The 16,434-nt window shown below is 45.5% G+C and overlaps 1 protein-coding gene across 1 annotated transcript in view; it reads left to right on the top strand.

Annotated features, from left to right (window-relative positions):
* TTC27 (tetratricopeptide repeat domain 27) overlaps nt 1-16,434 on the top strand; it is a 264,277-nt gene that overhangs the window by 20,490 nt on the left and 227,353 nt on the right. Inside the window, 1 exon segment of the mRNA XM_038747964.1 lies at nt 12,640-12,780. Within this exon segment, the coding sequence (XP_038603892.1) occupies nt 12,640-12,780 (141 nt within the window).

The raw sequence follows: 16,434 nt of genomic DNA, 5'->3' as shown, positions 1-16,434 counted from the left end.
TCAGCTGTGTGACTTGGGGCACGTCACTTCACTTCCCCGTGCCTCAGTTACCTCATCTGTAAAATGGGGATTGAAACTGTGGTCACCTTGTAACCTCCCCAGCGCTTAGAACGGTGCTTTGCACATAGTAAGCGCTTAACAAATACCATCATCATCATCATCATCACTGAACTTAGCTCTGGGAGGAATGAAAGGAGAGACGGAGTAGTGGATGAAGGGAGCCTGGTCCATATGATGGAGAAAATTGGTAGAGAACCTTGAAGCTGATTGTCAGGAGTTCTTGCTTGATGGGAAGAGAAATGGGAAGCTTAGTGGAGGTTTTTAAGGGGTGGGAAGATAGATGCCGAGGAACGGTTCAAGAAGATGATCCATGAAGCGGTATGTAGTGTAGATCGGAGTGGGGAGAGGCGGGGGCAAGGAGCTATTTAAAGAAGAAAGGAGCTTGCGGTCTGGCAGTTTAGAAGGGGAGAGGGAATTCCAGGCATAGTGAGCCTGAATCAATTAATCGATAGTATTCATCGAGCACTCACTGTGTGCAGAGCACTGTACTTAGCATTTGGGAGAGTACAAAACAGCATGGCTCAGTGGAAAGAGCCCGGGCTTTGGGGTCAGAGGTCATGGGTTCAAATGCCGGCTCCGTCAGTTGTCAGCTGTGCGACTTTGGGCAAGTCACTTCACTTCTCTGGGCCTCAGTTGCCTCATCTGTAAAATGGGGATTAAGATTGTGCTTAAGCGGTTAGTACTGTGCTCTGCACATAGTAAGCGCTCAATAAATATGATTGATGATAAAGATTGTGAGCCCCCCGTGGGACAACTTTATCACCTCGTAACCTCCCCAGCGCTTAGAACAGTGCTTTGCACATAGTAAGCGCCATTACTATGTCATTATTAATAATAATGCCATTATTATTATTATTAGAGCCAGTAGAAATGATCCTGGCCCTCAAGGAGAAGCAGTGCGGTCTAGTGGAAAGATCACAGTCCTGGGAGTCAGAGGACCTGGGTTGTAATCCCAGCTCCGCCACTTGTCTTTTCCGTGACCCCGGGCTAGACGTTTCACTTCTCTGTGCCTCAGTTACCTCATCTGTAAAATGGGCTTAAGACAACCCTGAGCCTCTGTAGGACGGGGACTGTGTCCAACCTGATTATCTTGTGTCTATCCCAGTGCTTATGACTGTGCCTGGCAAATTAACAAATACCACTTAAAAAAATAAAGGATCTTACAGTCTTGAGGGGGAAGAAAATGTCAGAGGCAGAAGACCAGTGTGACCAGCTCGGGTGGGATGGAGAATGTGAGCTTGTGTCGGGTAGAAAATTAGACCCTGTAAGGGAGAGAGCATGAAACACTCCGCCTCTTCCTCAGCAGGAGACCCCAATCGGCCTCCCTGTATTTTTTAGATGACTTTATTTTAGGGGTCGGGAAAGGAGAAAGCTCATTCAATTGTATTTCTTGAGCGTTTACTGTGTGTAGAGCACTGTACTAAGTGCTTGGGAGAGTACAGTATAATAGGACAGACACAAGAAACTTGCAGTCTAGAGGGAGAGACAGACATAAAATAAATACATTACAGATATGTACCTAAGGACTGTGGGGATGGTGTAGAGCGCTGTACTAAGTGCTTGGGAGAGTACAGTATAATAGGACAGACACAACAAACTTGCAGTCTAGAGGGAGAGACAGACATAAAATAAATAAATTACAGATATGTACCTAAGGACTGTGGGGATGGTGTAGAGCGCTGTACTAAGTGCTTGGGAGAGTACAGTATAATAGGACAGACACAACAAACTTGCAGTCTAGAGGGAGAGACAGACATAAAATAAATAAATTACAGATATGTACCTAAGGACTGTGGGGATGGTGTAGAGCGCTGTACTAAGTGCTTGGGAGAGTACAGTATAATGACAGACACATTCCCTGCCCACAACAAACTTGCAGTCTAGAGGGAGAGACAGACATTCAATAAATAAATTACAGCTCTGTACCTAAGGACTGTGGGGATGGTGTAGAACACTGTACTAAGTGCTTGGGAGAGTACAGTATAATAGGACAGACACATTCCCTGCCCACAACAAACTTACAGTCTAGAGGGAGAGACAGACATTCAATAAATAAATTACAGCTCTGTACCTAAGGACTGTGGGGATGGTGTAGAGCACTGTACTAAGTGCTTGGGAGAATACAGTATAATAGGACCGACTCATTCCCTGCCCACAACAAACTTACAGTCTAGAGGGAGAGACAGACATTAAATAAATAAATTACAGATCTGTACCTAAGGACTGTGAGGATGATGTAGAGCACTGTACTAAGTGCTTGGGAGAGTACAGTATAATAGGACAGACTCATTCCCTGCCCACAACAAACTTACAGTCTAGAGGGAGAGACAGACATTAAATAAATAAATTACAGATCTGTACCTAAGGACTGTGGGGATGGGAGGGGGTATGAATAAAGGGAGCAAATCAGGGTGACGCAGAAAGGAGTGATTAGTCAAAGAAGGCCTCTTGGAGGAGATGTGCCTTCAGTTCCCTTAGAGAAGAAGCGTGGCTCAGTGGAAAGAGCCTGGGCTTGGGAGTCAGAGGTCATGGGTTCAAATCCCAGCTCCGCCGTTTGTCAGCTGTGTGACTTTGGGCAAGTCACTTAACTTCTCTGTGCCTCAGTGACCTCATCTGTAAAATGGGGAATGAGACCGTGAGCCCCACATGGGACAACCTGATCACTTTGTATCCTCCCCATCATCATCATCATCATCATCAATCGTATTTATTGAGCGCTTACTGTGTGCAGAGCGCTGAAAAAAGCGCTTGGGAAATACAAGTTGGCAACATATAGAGACAGTCCCTACCCAATAGTGGGCTCACAGTGCTTTGTACATAGTAAGCGCTTAACGAATACCAAAATTATTGTATTGTTATTATTATCCAATAAGGATTTGAAGCTGGGGAGAGTAATTGTCCGTCGGATTTGAGGAGGGAAGGGGTTCAGGCCAGGGGCAGGATGTGGGCGAAATCGAGGTACAGTGAGAAGGTTAGCGTTAGAGGAGCAATGTGTGCGGGCTGGGGTGTAGTAGAAAGTTTTTTCCTACCACCAGCCCAGTAGGAGTTGGATGTGCTTTTAAAGCAGTGATGATATTGAAGTTTCCCCCCCACATGTCCAGCAGCACGTGTCATCATCAATCGTATTTATTGAGCGCTTACTGTGTGCAGAGCACTGTACTAAGCGCTTGGGAAGTACAAGTTGGCAACATATAGAGGCAGTCCCTACCCAATAGTGGGCTCGATGTGATGGGATGAGGAGAGCGGGCGCAGCCTGTGATCGTCGAACAGACCGTCCGTGGAAACACCTCGTGAGCAGCAGCATCCTTGACCCATTTTTCACGAGCCACTATTGATCACGGCGCTCACTGTCATCTTGCTGAGAACAGTGGAAAAGTACAACAAAAACCAGGGTTAGGAATCAAAAACCGAAAGGAAAGAAATACAGCCAACCAACCAACCAGGAAAGACAGACAGGGACCCCACGGTGTAAAGTGGAGAAAAGAGAAGGAAGACTTTGAAAGGTTGGCTGTCCTTTCTATCCGTATGAAAAGTAGCTCCTTCCTTCTCCCCCCGCTAGCCCCGCAAATATCCCGCCCGCCCATGCCCCTTCTTCTAGATCCCAGGTTGATAAACCAGTCTGCACCCTGCAGAAACACCGTGGTGCAAATGGAAATCACGAGACCACTGAGAGTTCTCCGGGCTGATGCTGTCATCGTCGTTATTATTATTGTTATCATCATAATTATTGTATTTAAGTACTTACTATGTGACAAGCACTGTTGTGAGTGCTGGGGTAGATAGCGCTCTGCACATAGTAAGCGCTCGATCAATTCCATTGACGGCTGCCAGTTAATCAGGTGAGACACAGTCCCTGTCCCACCTCACGGTCTAAGTAGGCGGGAGAACAAGTACCGCATCCCCGTTTTACAGTTGAGGAAACTGAGTCCCAGGGCAGTTAAGTGAGGTCACAGAGCAGGCAAGGGATGGAAGTGGGAGTAGAGCCCGGGGCCTCCGATTCCCGGGTTTGTGGTTTTCCCAAGAGCTACTTTCCTTAAGGAAGGGTCATTAATTAATTCATCTTGTCTCGGGGAGCGATGTGAGGTCCTTCATGACTTTAGAATGAACCCTAGTGGGGGGGCATGTTCTTCCACTGAAAATAAGCAGTTTTCTGATAACAGTTGGTTTTTCTGTTGCCACCCCTACACTGTCTGTTTGGTTTGGCTGGTTTCCTGCTCCTTCTCCCTTACTCCCTCACTAGTTTCAACATCAAGAGGAGTAAGGATTGATCCACACCACTGCTCGCTGATCCCCGTAGCCTCCACAAGCATGGAAAAATAGTGAGAGAAAGGGATTGGTCATTCATTCATTCATTCAATCGTATTTATCGAGTGCTTACTGTGTGCAGAGGACTGTTCTAAGCACTTGGGAGAGTACAGTACAACAATAGACACATTCTCTGCGCACAAGGAGCCGACAAATAGCTCTATTTTTGTGTCCTCAAGAGGATGGGAAATGCAAGCTCTAACTAGACTGAAATGCAGTAGGACAGCTGCATTGAAAACAGACTGGCTTTAAGATTCGATTAATCTTTGCTTTGATTTGCTCAAAATTCTTTTTCACCAGAAGACTGGATCCTGCTCAGTACGCTTGACATTTAATCAAAATTTTGAGGATGATAGAATGGAAATTTAATTTCAGAAACTCTATCCTTGCCAAACCCATTTCTTCGGTCTTTGGCACTAGTTTTAATAGTAGTAGCTGCAACAACAGTAGTAGATGATATGAACCCCCACGGGGTGCAGTGTACTGTACTAATTGCTTGGGAAGTACATTTCAATGAAGGGAGGTGTTCCCTGATCATAAGAAGTGTTCAATTTAATGGGGTAAATATCCGCAAACGGAGAAACTGAAATGATCAAATATGTATATTTGGGCAAACATAGGCGCAAAGGTGCCGAAGATCAGAATAAACAGGTAAATAAGAGTGCTAGAGATGGAACCAGAGAGATTTATGTGATGAGGATTTTTCTTGGGAATTAATTAGAAGGCATGGGATATCAGGAGGATTTTCAGTCACGGTTATCTCCGCTTCTGTCTTAGTGAAGCAAGGATTTTACTTTTCTGTGCATAGCTGAAGATGAGTGCTTAATAATCCCACCTCCAGCACTTGGCTGCTGTGTAACCTTGGGCAAGTCACTTAACTATTCCGTGCCTTGGTTTCCTCATCTGTAAAATGGAGATGAAAAGCCTGTTCTTCCCCTTCTGAAGGCTGTGAGCCTCATACTGCACAGGGACGGTATCCGATCTGATTACCTTGTATCCACCCCAGAGCTTAGGAGAGTGCATGCACACAGCGGGTACTTAACAAATACCACAATTATCAGTAGTAAAGTAATTATTATTAGTATACTACTAATAGTGGTATCTGTTAAGTGCCTCCTAATACTGCAGTAATCTCACCTTGGATTTGCCTGGGAATTTTTACTCCCTAAATGTGTTGAACATCGCAATACCACTTGATTCAAGAATCTCCATTTCGTGGACCACCTAATCTCAAAGCCCAAAGATTCCCGAGACCCAAACTGACTGCAGGAAGACAATCTGGCAATTAGTCCTCTTGATGAATCTGGGCAATTGACCCACTCTGGAATATTGGACTTGTCTGGCATATTTGTTGATTCGACAGAAACTGGGAAAGATTAAGTGATGTGGAGGAGTTGTCAAGAGTAATGGAGGGCAAAGAGAGGGCTCTGATCTCCCGGAGACCAATGTCTTGCCCTTCTGAGGTAGTTTTTAGCTGAGTTTCACGTATGGATCCTTTATTAATCATTTATTAATTATTATTATTATTAATAATAAGCGCTTACTATGTGCCAGGCACTGTTCTAAGCATTGAGTTAGATACAAGGTAATCAGGTTGGACACAGTCCCTGTCCCACATGGGGCTCACAGTCTTAATCCCAATTTTACAGATAAGGTAACTGAGACATAGAGAATAATAATAATAATTGTGGTATTTATTAAGCGCTTACTACGTGGCAGGCATTGTACTAAGCGCTGGCATAGGTACAGAGAAGCAGCGTGGCTCAGTGGAAAGAGCACGGGCTTGGGAGTCGGAGGTCATGGGTTCCAATCCCGGCTCCGCCAATTGTCAGCTGTGTGGCTTTGGGCAAGTCACTCAATTTCTCTGTGCCTCAGTTACCTCATCTGTAAAATGGGGATTAGGACTGTGAGCCCCACGTGGGACAACGTGATCACCTTGTAGCCTTCCCAGCGCTTAGAACAGTGCTTTGCACATAGTAAGCGCTTGACAAAATGCCATCATTTATTTACAAGCAAATCAGGTTGTACACAATCCCTGTCCTACGTGGGGTTCACAGTCTCCCTCCCCATTTTACAGATGAGGTAACCTGAGGCACAGAGAATCAATCAATCAATCAATCGTATTTATTGAGCGCTTACTGTGTGCAGAGCACTGTACTAAGCGCTTGGGAAGTACAAGTTGGCAACATATAGAGACAGTCCCTACCCAACAGTGGGCTCACAGTCTAAAAGGGGAAGTGAAGTGGTTGGCCCAAATTCACACAGAAGACAAGTGGCCGAGCCGGGATTAGAACCCAGGGCCTCTTACTCTAGGCCATGCTGCCTTTGTTTGTTTGTCCGCAAGGTACAGAATTTTTTTATTCTGAAAGAATTACATTAGTGACAGAAACTGGGAAATATTGTGATGCGAAGGAGTGGTCAAGAGTAATGGAGGGGAAAGAGAGGGATCTAATCCCCCAGAGACCAATGTCTTGCCCTTCCGAGGCAGATTTTACCTGGATTTCACTTCTGGATCCTTTATGGGGGTATAGGATTTTCTTGGCCTGGAGAAGAATCACTTTGATGATGTGGCTGGGGGTAAAAGGACATCAGCAGTGTGTTTCGAATGCATCGTCCATCCCTTCCACCTTGAGTCCTTGCTGTGTCTTCTTGCAAAGCATCAAACATTTTACTGCACCGTGACTTGCTGGATCATAGGTTCTTGAGTTGCCCGACATGCGGAAGATGCTTCCGCAGATTCGTTTGCTGGGGTGCAGTAGAGTGGAGGGGTTGAAAGTCATAGCTAAGGTCCTCCCTGTCCCCTCTGCTGTGCGTGATGAGAAGCAGTGTGGCGTAATGGAAAGAGCACGGGCCTGGGGGGGTCAGAGGACCCGGGTTCTAATCCCCGTTCTGCCACGTGTCTGCTGTGTGACCTTGGGCAAGACACTTCATTTCTCTGGGCCTCAGTTACCTCATCTGTCAAATAATAATAATAATAATAATAATGATGATGGCATTTATTAAGCGCTTACTATGTGCAAAGCACTGTTCTAAGCGCTGGATGGGATTAAGACCGTGAGCCCCCCATGGAACAGGGACTGTGTCCAACCTCGTATCGACCCCAGCGCTTAGAACAGTTCTTGGGACACCGTAAGCGCTTCACAAATACTGTTATTATTATTACTGTTTCCCCTGCCTTAACAAGGAAGGCGGGCAGGGACTGGAGCTTCGGTGTCAGCCCTCTTTTTGGAAGCAGAGAGGAGGAAGCATCCAGGGTTCAGCTTTTTTTTCCCTGCTGCTCTCCTCCCCAGACTTCGAGTAGCCCTTTCTCCCGGATTGCTTTGCGTCCAGTGATTGTTCACTGAGTTCTCAGACAAAAAACAATGAAGCCAAAGGAACTGCGCATTAGCTCTTTAAAGCAGAGTGAAGTCCAGCAGTTTGTAATCCTAGTGATACATTGGTTGTGATGGATGGTGATTGAGTTCTCCTTATCTCCGCTACTCCCAAGCTGACCTCTTCACGCGTCCTTCACACGCTTGCAGTTTTCCTCTCCACCCCAAACTGCTACTACGCTGATCCAAGCATTTTTCTATCCCACTATGACTACTGCCTCAGCCTCTTGCCTCTCCCCACTCCAGTCCATATTTCATTTTTCCGTAAAAACCTTCAGCCCATGTTTCCCCATTCCTCAAGGACATGCAGTGGCTATCCATCCACCTCCACATCAAACAAATCCGGCTTCAAAGCACTCAGTGAGCTCACTCCCTCCTACCTCACTTGGCCGATTTCCCACTACAACCCAGCCCATGCATTTTGCTTCTCTATCTACTCACTGTACCTCGATCTTCCCCATCCCCCTTATGCTTGACCGAACACTGCTCTCCACACCTTGGAGAAGCAGCGCGGCTCAGTGGAAAGAGCCCGGGCTTTGGAGCCAGAGGTCATGGGTTCAAATCCCGGCTCCGCCAACTGTCAGCTGGGTGACCTCACTTCTCTGGGCCTCAGTTGCCTCATCTGTAAAATGGGGATTAAAACTGTGAGCCCCCCTGCCGTGGGACAACCTGATCACCTTGTATCCTCCCCAGCGCTTAGAACAGTGCTTTGCACATAGTAAGCGCTTAACAAATGCCATCATTATTATTATATTCAAATCGCATCTCCTTCCCTGATTATTAACCAATGATCAGGTTGGACACAGTCCCTGTCCACATGGGGCTCACAGTCTTAATCCCCATTTTACAGGTGAGGTTACGGAAGCCCAGGGAACTTAAGTGACTTGTCCAAGGTCACACAGCAGACAAGTGGCAGAGGCGGGATTAGAACTCAAGGCCTCTCAGGCTCATGCCCTGTCCACAAGGCCGTGCTCCTCTTCTGATTAAGCCCCCATTTCCCCATCTCCCACTCCCTTCTGCCGCCTTTCAGAGGGGAAATGTTTGATCCGTAACCTGAATTGACTAACCACTTTATTTGTTGTACCGACACACAGATGTTTATTTGTTGTACCGACACACAGATGTTTGTTTCTCTTTGTCCTCTTAAGCACTCAGTCCCTCTGGAACCCAGGGCAACCAAACTTTGACCCAATTTTGACCCAGTTTCCCCTGTATCCAGGCGCAGGTTTAAGGCTACTTTCGAGCAGTCATTTTGATACTGCTTACTTTTCTTAGGATCGGTTTTATGTTGTACGTTCAAGCGTTGAGCCTAGGGAAGAATCTTTTTGTCTTTGCTCCCAAGGGAAAAACAACAACAAAAAAACCACTGTGTACCATCTTGCTTTTGTTTCTAGCATTTTCAGGAGAGCATATATGCACTTTAGGCAATAACCTAAAATCAATTGAATTTTCCCGTGTAACACCAGACACCAGGCAACTAGTAGTGGAGAATTAATACTTAATGGGGAAAACCAGACCTAGAATTCCTAGAACACTTGTTTTTCATTAATGGATCGAGCATTGACATGGATATCGATTAAGCAGTCAATCAATGGTCTTTATTGGACATGTACCAACCCTGGCGTTATCCTTGACTCCTGTCTGTCATTCAACCCACATACTCAATCCACCTCTAAATCCTGTCGGTCCCACCTTTGCAGCATAGCTAAAATCCACCCTCTCCTCTCCATCCAAACTGCTACCATGTTAATACAATCACTCATCCTAACCTGGTGAAGCAGCCTGGCTCAGTGGAAAGAGCACGGGCTTGGGGGGGGTCAGAGGACCCGGGTTCTAATCTCAGTTTCGCCACTTGTCAGCAGTGTGACTTTGGGCAAGTCACTTAACTTCTCTGTGCCTCGGTTACCTCATCTGTAGAATGGGGATGAAGACTGTGAGCCCCACGTGGGACAACCTAATCACCTTGTATCCACCCCAGAACTTAGAACAGTGCTTTGCACATAGTAAGCGCTTAACAAATGTCATCATTATCATTATTATTCTTAACCTGCATGGATTACTGCATCAGCCTCCTTGCTGACCCCCAAGCCTCCTGTCTCTCCCCGCTCCAGTCCCATACTTCACTCTACTGCCCTGATCATTTTTCTACAAAAACGTTCAGGACATGTCACACCGCTCCTGAAAAAACTCCAGTGGTTTCCCTTCCACCTCCGCATCAAACAGAAACTCCACACCATTGGCTTGAACATTGCCAAGATCCGCCCTTTCCTCTCCATCCGCACCGCTACCCTTCTCGTTCAAGCTCTCATCCTATCCCGTCTGGACTATTGCCTCGGCCTTCTCTCTGATCTCCCATCCTCGTGTCTCTCCCCACTTCAATCCATACTTCATGCTGCTGCCCAGATTGTCTTTGTCCAGAAACGCTCTGGGCATGTTACTCCCCTCCTCAGAAATCTCCAGTGGCTACCAATCAATCTGCGCATCAGGCAGAAACTCCTCACCCTGGGCTTCCAGGCTGTCCATCCCCTCGCCCCCTCCTACCTCACCTCCCTTCTCTCCTTCTCCAGCCCAGCCCGCACCCTCCGCTCCTCTGCCGCTAACCTCCTCACCGCACCTCGTTCTCACCTGTCCCACCATCAACCCCCGGCCCACGTCCTCCCCGGGGCCTGGAATGCCCTCCCTCTGCACATCCGCCAAGCTAGTTCCCTCCCTTCAAGGCCCTACTGAGAGCTCACCTCCTCCAGGAGGCCTTCCCACACTGAGCCCTTTCCTTCCTCTCCCCCTCGTCCCCCTCTCCATCCCCCACATCTTACCTCCTTCCCTTCCTCACTGCACCTGTATATATGTATATATGTTTGTACATATTTGTTACTCTTTATTTATTTATTTTACTTGTACATACCTATTCTATTTATTTTATTTTGTTAGTATGTTTGGTTTTGTTCTCTGTCTCCCCCTTTTAGACTGTGAGCCCATTGTCGGGTAGGGACTGTCTCTATATGTTGCCAACTTGTACTTCCCAAGTGCTTAGTACAGTGCTCTGCACACAGTAAGCGCTCAATAAATACGATTGATGATGATGGTTGAAAGCACTTCACCACCCTGTCCCCTCCTACCTCACCTCACTTCTCTCCTTCTACAACCCAGCCCACAAACTATGATCCTGTAGCGCCAACCTGCTCACTGTGCCTCGGCCTCGCCTGTCTCACCACCGACCCCTGACCCACGCCCTGCCTCTAGCCTGGAACGCCTTCCCTCCTCAAGTCTGACAGACAATTACTCTCCCCACCTTCAAAGCCTCCTCCAAGAGGCCTTCCCAGACTGAGCCCCACTTTTCCTCCTCTCCCACTCGCTTCTGCCTCGCCCTGACTTGCTCTCTTTGCTCTTCCCGTCTTCCCACAGCACTTATGTGCATATCTGTAATTTTATTTCACTTTTTTGTACTGATGTCTGTAAGCTTGTTGTGGGCAGGAAATGTGACTTTTATTGTTGTAAGCGCTTAGTACAGTGCTCTGCACACAGCGCTCAATCAATCAATCAATCGTATTTATTGAGCGCTTACTGTGTGCAGAGCACTGTACTAAGTGCTTGGGAAGTACAAGTTGGCAACATATAGAGACGGTCCCTACCCAACAGTGGGCTCACAGTCTAAAAAGGGGAGACAGAGAACAAAACCAAACATACTAACAAAATAAAATGAATAGAATAGATAGGTACAGGTAAAATAAATAAATAGAGTAATAAATATGTACAAACATATATACATATATACAGGTGCTGTGGGGAAGGGAAGGAGGTAAATATGATTGAATGAATATATATGGAGAGAGATCTATGTTGTCGGCAGGGAATGTGTCTACTAACTTTGTTATATTGTACTCAAGTGCTTAGTACAGTGCTCTGCACACAGTAAGCGCTCAATAAATATGATTGAATGAATGAATATATAGAGAGAGAGAGAGAAAGAGAGAGAGATCTATGTTGTTGGCAGGGAATGAGTCAACTAACTTTGTTATATTGTACTCAAGTGCTTAGTACAGTGCTCTGCACACAGCGCTCAATAAATATGATTGAATGAATATATATAGAGAGAGAGATCTATGTTGTCGGCAGGGAATGTGTCTACTAACTTTGTTATATTGTACTCAGGTGCTTAGTACAGTGCTGTACACTCAGTAAGCGTTCAATAAATATGATTCAATGAATGAATATATATATATAGAGAGAGAGAGAGAGAGAGAGAGAGAGAGATGTGTGTTGTCGGCAGGGAATGAGTCTACTAACTTTGTTATATTGTACTCAAGTGCTTAGTACAGTGCTCTGCACACAGCGCTCAATAAATATGATTGAATGAATATATATATAGAGAGAGAGATCTGTTGTCGACAGGGAATGAGTCTACTAACTTTGTTATATTGTACTCAAGTGCTTAGTACAGTGCTCTGCACACAGTAAGCGCTCAATAAATATGATTGAATGAATGAATATATATATATAGAGAGAGAGAGAGATCTATGTTGTCGGCAGGGAATGAGTCTACTAATTTTGTTATATTGTACTCAAGTGCTTAATACAGTGCTCTGCGCACAGTAAGTGCTCAATAACTATGATGGATGGATTTATCTATCTATGAATATGTGTATATATATATATATATATATATATATTGAACTATAGATGTATTTATATAGCTCTAGATATAAATAGAACCCATCGAGGTTATGCCAGAATTGTCAAATTACTAACCACCAAGGATGGCTTATTTCAAAATGAAATGAATTGGAAATAGCAAGTGTATGAATACCGCACACTTTTTTTAAAGAAATAGACGATGAATAGTTTCTTTTCCAGTAAAAGGTATCTGACTGTATTATAATTATTCTGCAAATTTCATATTTTTCAGCCCCAAGCACTAAGTGCAAGTGCGCTGAATTTACTGGTTCTAGATGGTGAATCAATCTACAGTCTGACGTCCAGGCCCATTCTACTGCTGCTAGCCCGAGTAATCCTCGTCAATTTAAGGCACAGATTCCCATCTATCCAGGTAAGCACACCAGTCGAGATCCATTTTCAATTTAGATGGCTTATTTTAACCTACCCTCCTCTCCATCTTGTTCTGTGTGCGTTATTTACTTGTTAAATTTTCTTTTCTTTTTAACCATCAATATAATTTCTTAAAATTTCCCATTTTTCTCCCTGATTTTCTTTTTCTTTTTCCAGTAGCTATACAGTAAGGAACACCTTCAGCCTAAGAGCCACAGGGTTAGAAGATTGGCAGGAGCTAAAGGAAATTATGCTTTGAAATGCCTTTATCAGCTTTTCCACTTGAGTGTTGGGAACCCCTATATCTGCTGAAGATGAATTGCAGTAACTCTGTGGTTGGCGGTAGTTTTCTTGGCAAAAGTAGGATGTCTGTGAAAAGTGGAGAACAACAATCTGTTGCTATCAGGCATCTGAATTGCAAAATAATGAAATCCTTATGCACCTTTTCCATATAGACCACTCCACAGACAGCTCTCCCACTGAAAGCAGTTGAAGTGGGGAAAACTACTCAGAACTATTGAATACATCATGTTTCTCAGTGTCAGAATGTGATGACAAAAGGCACTTAGGTAAAATGTTAAACCAAGTCTCCTTGTTTAGGAGAATTTTCTCCTTGTTGACCCACAAACTACTTTATTCTGATTATTTGTGAGGTACCTGGCACTACATTCATTTTACTGTCGTTTCAAGAGCATTTGCACATTTTTTTTCAGGAATCTTCAAAAATCTCAGGGATTCAAACATGGACAGTGCACTTTGTGAGTTATCCAGGGCAGAATTAGTCCATGATTCCACCGTTGCCTGGGTAGACCTGGACTCCCGGCAACCCAGGCTCATTTGGGGTGTAATCTAGGTAAACCCCCTTCTCCATTCTACCCTTCGCTGAGAATCCCTTTTTCTCGAAAGAATTCCTTGCTGTTTAGTTTTCTAGAAAGTAATTCTCCCCGCTGGCCACCCATCCTCTTTTTCCCCTTTCCCTCCATAAGTTTGTGATCGTTTTGCTATTTTGGGTCCTTGTTCCATGCTGAGCTAGCTTTGACCCAGTCCTCTTCTGAGGCTTAGAGAAGCAGCATGACCTTGTGGAGAGAGCGTGGGCCTGGGAGTAAGAAGGTCATGGGTTCTAATCTTTGTCTGCTGTATGACATTGGGCAAGTCACTTCACTTCTCTGGGCCTCAGTTACCTCATCTGGAAAATGGGGATTGAGACTGTAAGCCCCAAATGGGACAGGGACTTTGTTCAACTCTATTTGTTCGTATCCACCCCAGTGCTTAGTAAAGTGCCTGACACATAGTGAGTGCTTAGCAAATACTGTTATTATTATTATTATTTCCATCCGTGGGGGCTGGAGGCCGGCCAGACCAGACACTTTAACGAGAGCTATGTGGCCCCCCAGCCTGAGAAACCGGCGAGGCGCCTGTCCTGGTAAGGCTCCCGTTGTCCCGGAGGTAAACCTTTGCTGCTTCAGAAAATCCATTCCTTGGATAAGAGCTCGCTTCCTGCTTTCCTGGGATTAATAGGGTTTTTTGGTAACTGCTGTTTTAGATTGGCTTTATCTCTCCATCCCTCTACTCCTCCTTCTCCCCCCGCAACATTAGTCAAGAGTGGAGAGTCTGTTAATCATCTGGGAGTTTTAATTATTCCCACACTTGAAATATACTTGGGTTTTTAATTCAGTCATGAAAACAGCCACGGTGTTTGGCCACATGTACCCCTCTAGGATGCATTATGGGCAGGGGACGTGTCTGCTAATTCTGTTGTATTGTACTCTCCCAAGCGCTTAGTACAGAGCTCTGCACACATTAAGTGTCCTGCACATATTAAGTGCTCAATAAATATGATTGATCAATTGATGAGAGTTTTAATTTTGAGCGGCTTAGTTTTAATTTTTATGTTCATACCTGTAATTTATTATATTAACCTTTCTCTCCCCCTTTAGACATTACACTTGTTGTGGGCAGGAAGTCTGTCAACTTTTGTTTCGTACTCTCCCAGGCACTTAGTACAGTACGCTGCACATAGTAAGAGCTCAATAAGTACGATTGAATGGATGAATGGATGCAGGAGAGATTTAATGATATTTCCAGGACCCGATCAGGGATCAGATCTCCTTCCCACAGCTCTCTCTTTGGTTGATTCGAATGAATTAATCCGTTTTTAGGCTCAAGTGCTCTGCTAGGTTTGCTAGGAAGTGCATCGCTACCTTGATTGATTGAAGGCACGTCGGGGCTCGGTAGGGTGGCCACTGGTGACCCTCTTCACGTGCCAGAGAGGGAGGGAGAGGCATCCGACGGCCTCTGTGGAACTCGATGCTATTTTATGGACGTTTGCTGGCTTTATGCACTCCCAAAGTATTTGTCTCAGGGGACCTTTCAGCTCCTAACTTACTCCAGAGCTTTTGTCTTCCTCTCCCTGGCCTGTATGAACTCTGCCGACATATCAGAAGTGGGGAAGTTCCTCAGGGGCAGGATCTGTGGAAGAGGGGATAATTGGAGCTGAAAGCAGTGCTGCACACTGAGAGGTAAATTAGGTCTAATCTACCCACCTGGGTAGACAAGCAGCGTGGCTTAGTGGTTAGAGCATGGACCTGAGTGTCAGAAGGACCTGGGTTCTAATCCCGGCTTCACCACTTCTGTGTGACCTTGGACAAGTCTCTCAACTTCTCTGGGCCTCGGTTATCTCATCTGTAAAATGGGGATTAAGAGTGTGAGCCCAATAGGGGACAGGGACTGTGTTCAGCCTGATTAACCTGCCTACCCCAGCGCTTAGAACAGTGCTTGGCACATGGTAAGCGCTAAACAAGTACCATAATTATTATTATTAGACAAAAGTGGACAGAAGGAGAATAGGGTCGAGCGTTGATCAGTGATGCCTGATTGCAAGATGACCCTCTGGGTTTGAGCTCTGGCACGGTTCCTGACAAGGAGCCAATATCCACTTAGATCTGCCCTTTCCTTCCTATGATACATATTAGAGCACGTGATTTGGGCATAAAGCATGGCTCAGTGGAAAGAGCCCGGGCTTTGGAGTCAGAGGTCATGGGTTCGAATCCCAGCTCCGCCAATTGTCTGCTGTGTGACTTTGGGTAAGTCCCTTCACTTCTCTGTGCCTCAGTTCCCCCTCATCCGTAAAATGGGGATTAAGACTGTGAGTCCCCCGTGGGGCAACCCGATCTCCTTGTAACCTCCCCAGCGCCTATAACAGTGCTTTGCACATAGTAAGCACTTAATAAATGTTTGAGAAGCAGCGTGGCTCAGTGGAAAGAGCCCGGGCTTCGGAGTCAGAGGTCAGGGGTTCGAATCCCAGCTCTGCCAATTGTCAACTGTGTGACTTTGGGCAAGTCACTTAACTTCTCTGGGCCTCATTACCTCATCTGTAAAACGGGGATTAAAACTGTGAGCCCCCCGTGACACAACCTCATCACTTTGTAACCTCCCCAGCGCTTAGAACAGTGCTTTGCACATAGTAAGCGCTTAATAAATGCCATTATTATTATTATTATTATTATTATTATTATTATTATTATTATTTGGAGCCATACAGAGGATCTGTCATCCGAGAATGGGATTCTTCATTGGAAAATTGGGGTGCTGGCCACCCGAGTTGTCCGCGCTGCCGCCTTTGGTATCATAGTGAGGTCAGAGATAGTGGAGTGTG

Source organism: Tachyglossus aculeatus, chromosome 1 (genome assembly GCF_015852505.1).
Source record: "Tachyglossus aculeatus isolate mTacAcu1 chromosome 1, mTacAcu1.pri, whole genome shotgun sequence".
Taxonomy (NCBI): domain Eukaryota; kingdom Metazoa; phylum Chordata; class Mammalia; order Monotremata; family Tachyglossidae; genus Tachyglossus; species Tachyglossus aculeatus.
Note: the sequence above shows the minus strand (reverse complement) of the source record. Positions and strands in the feature narration are given on the sequence as shown.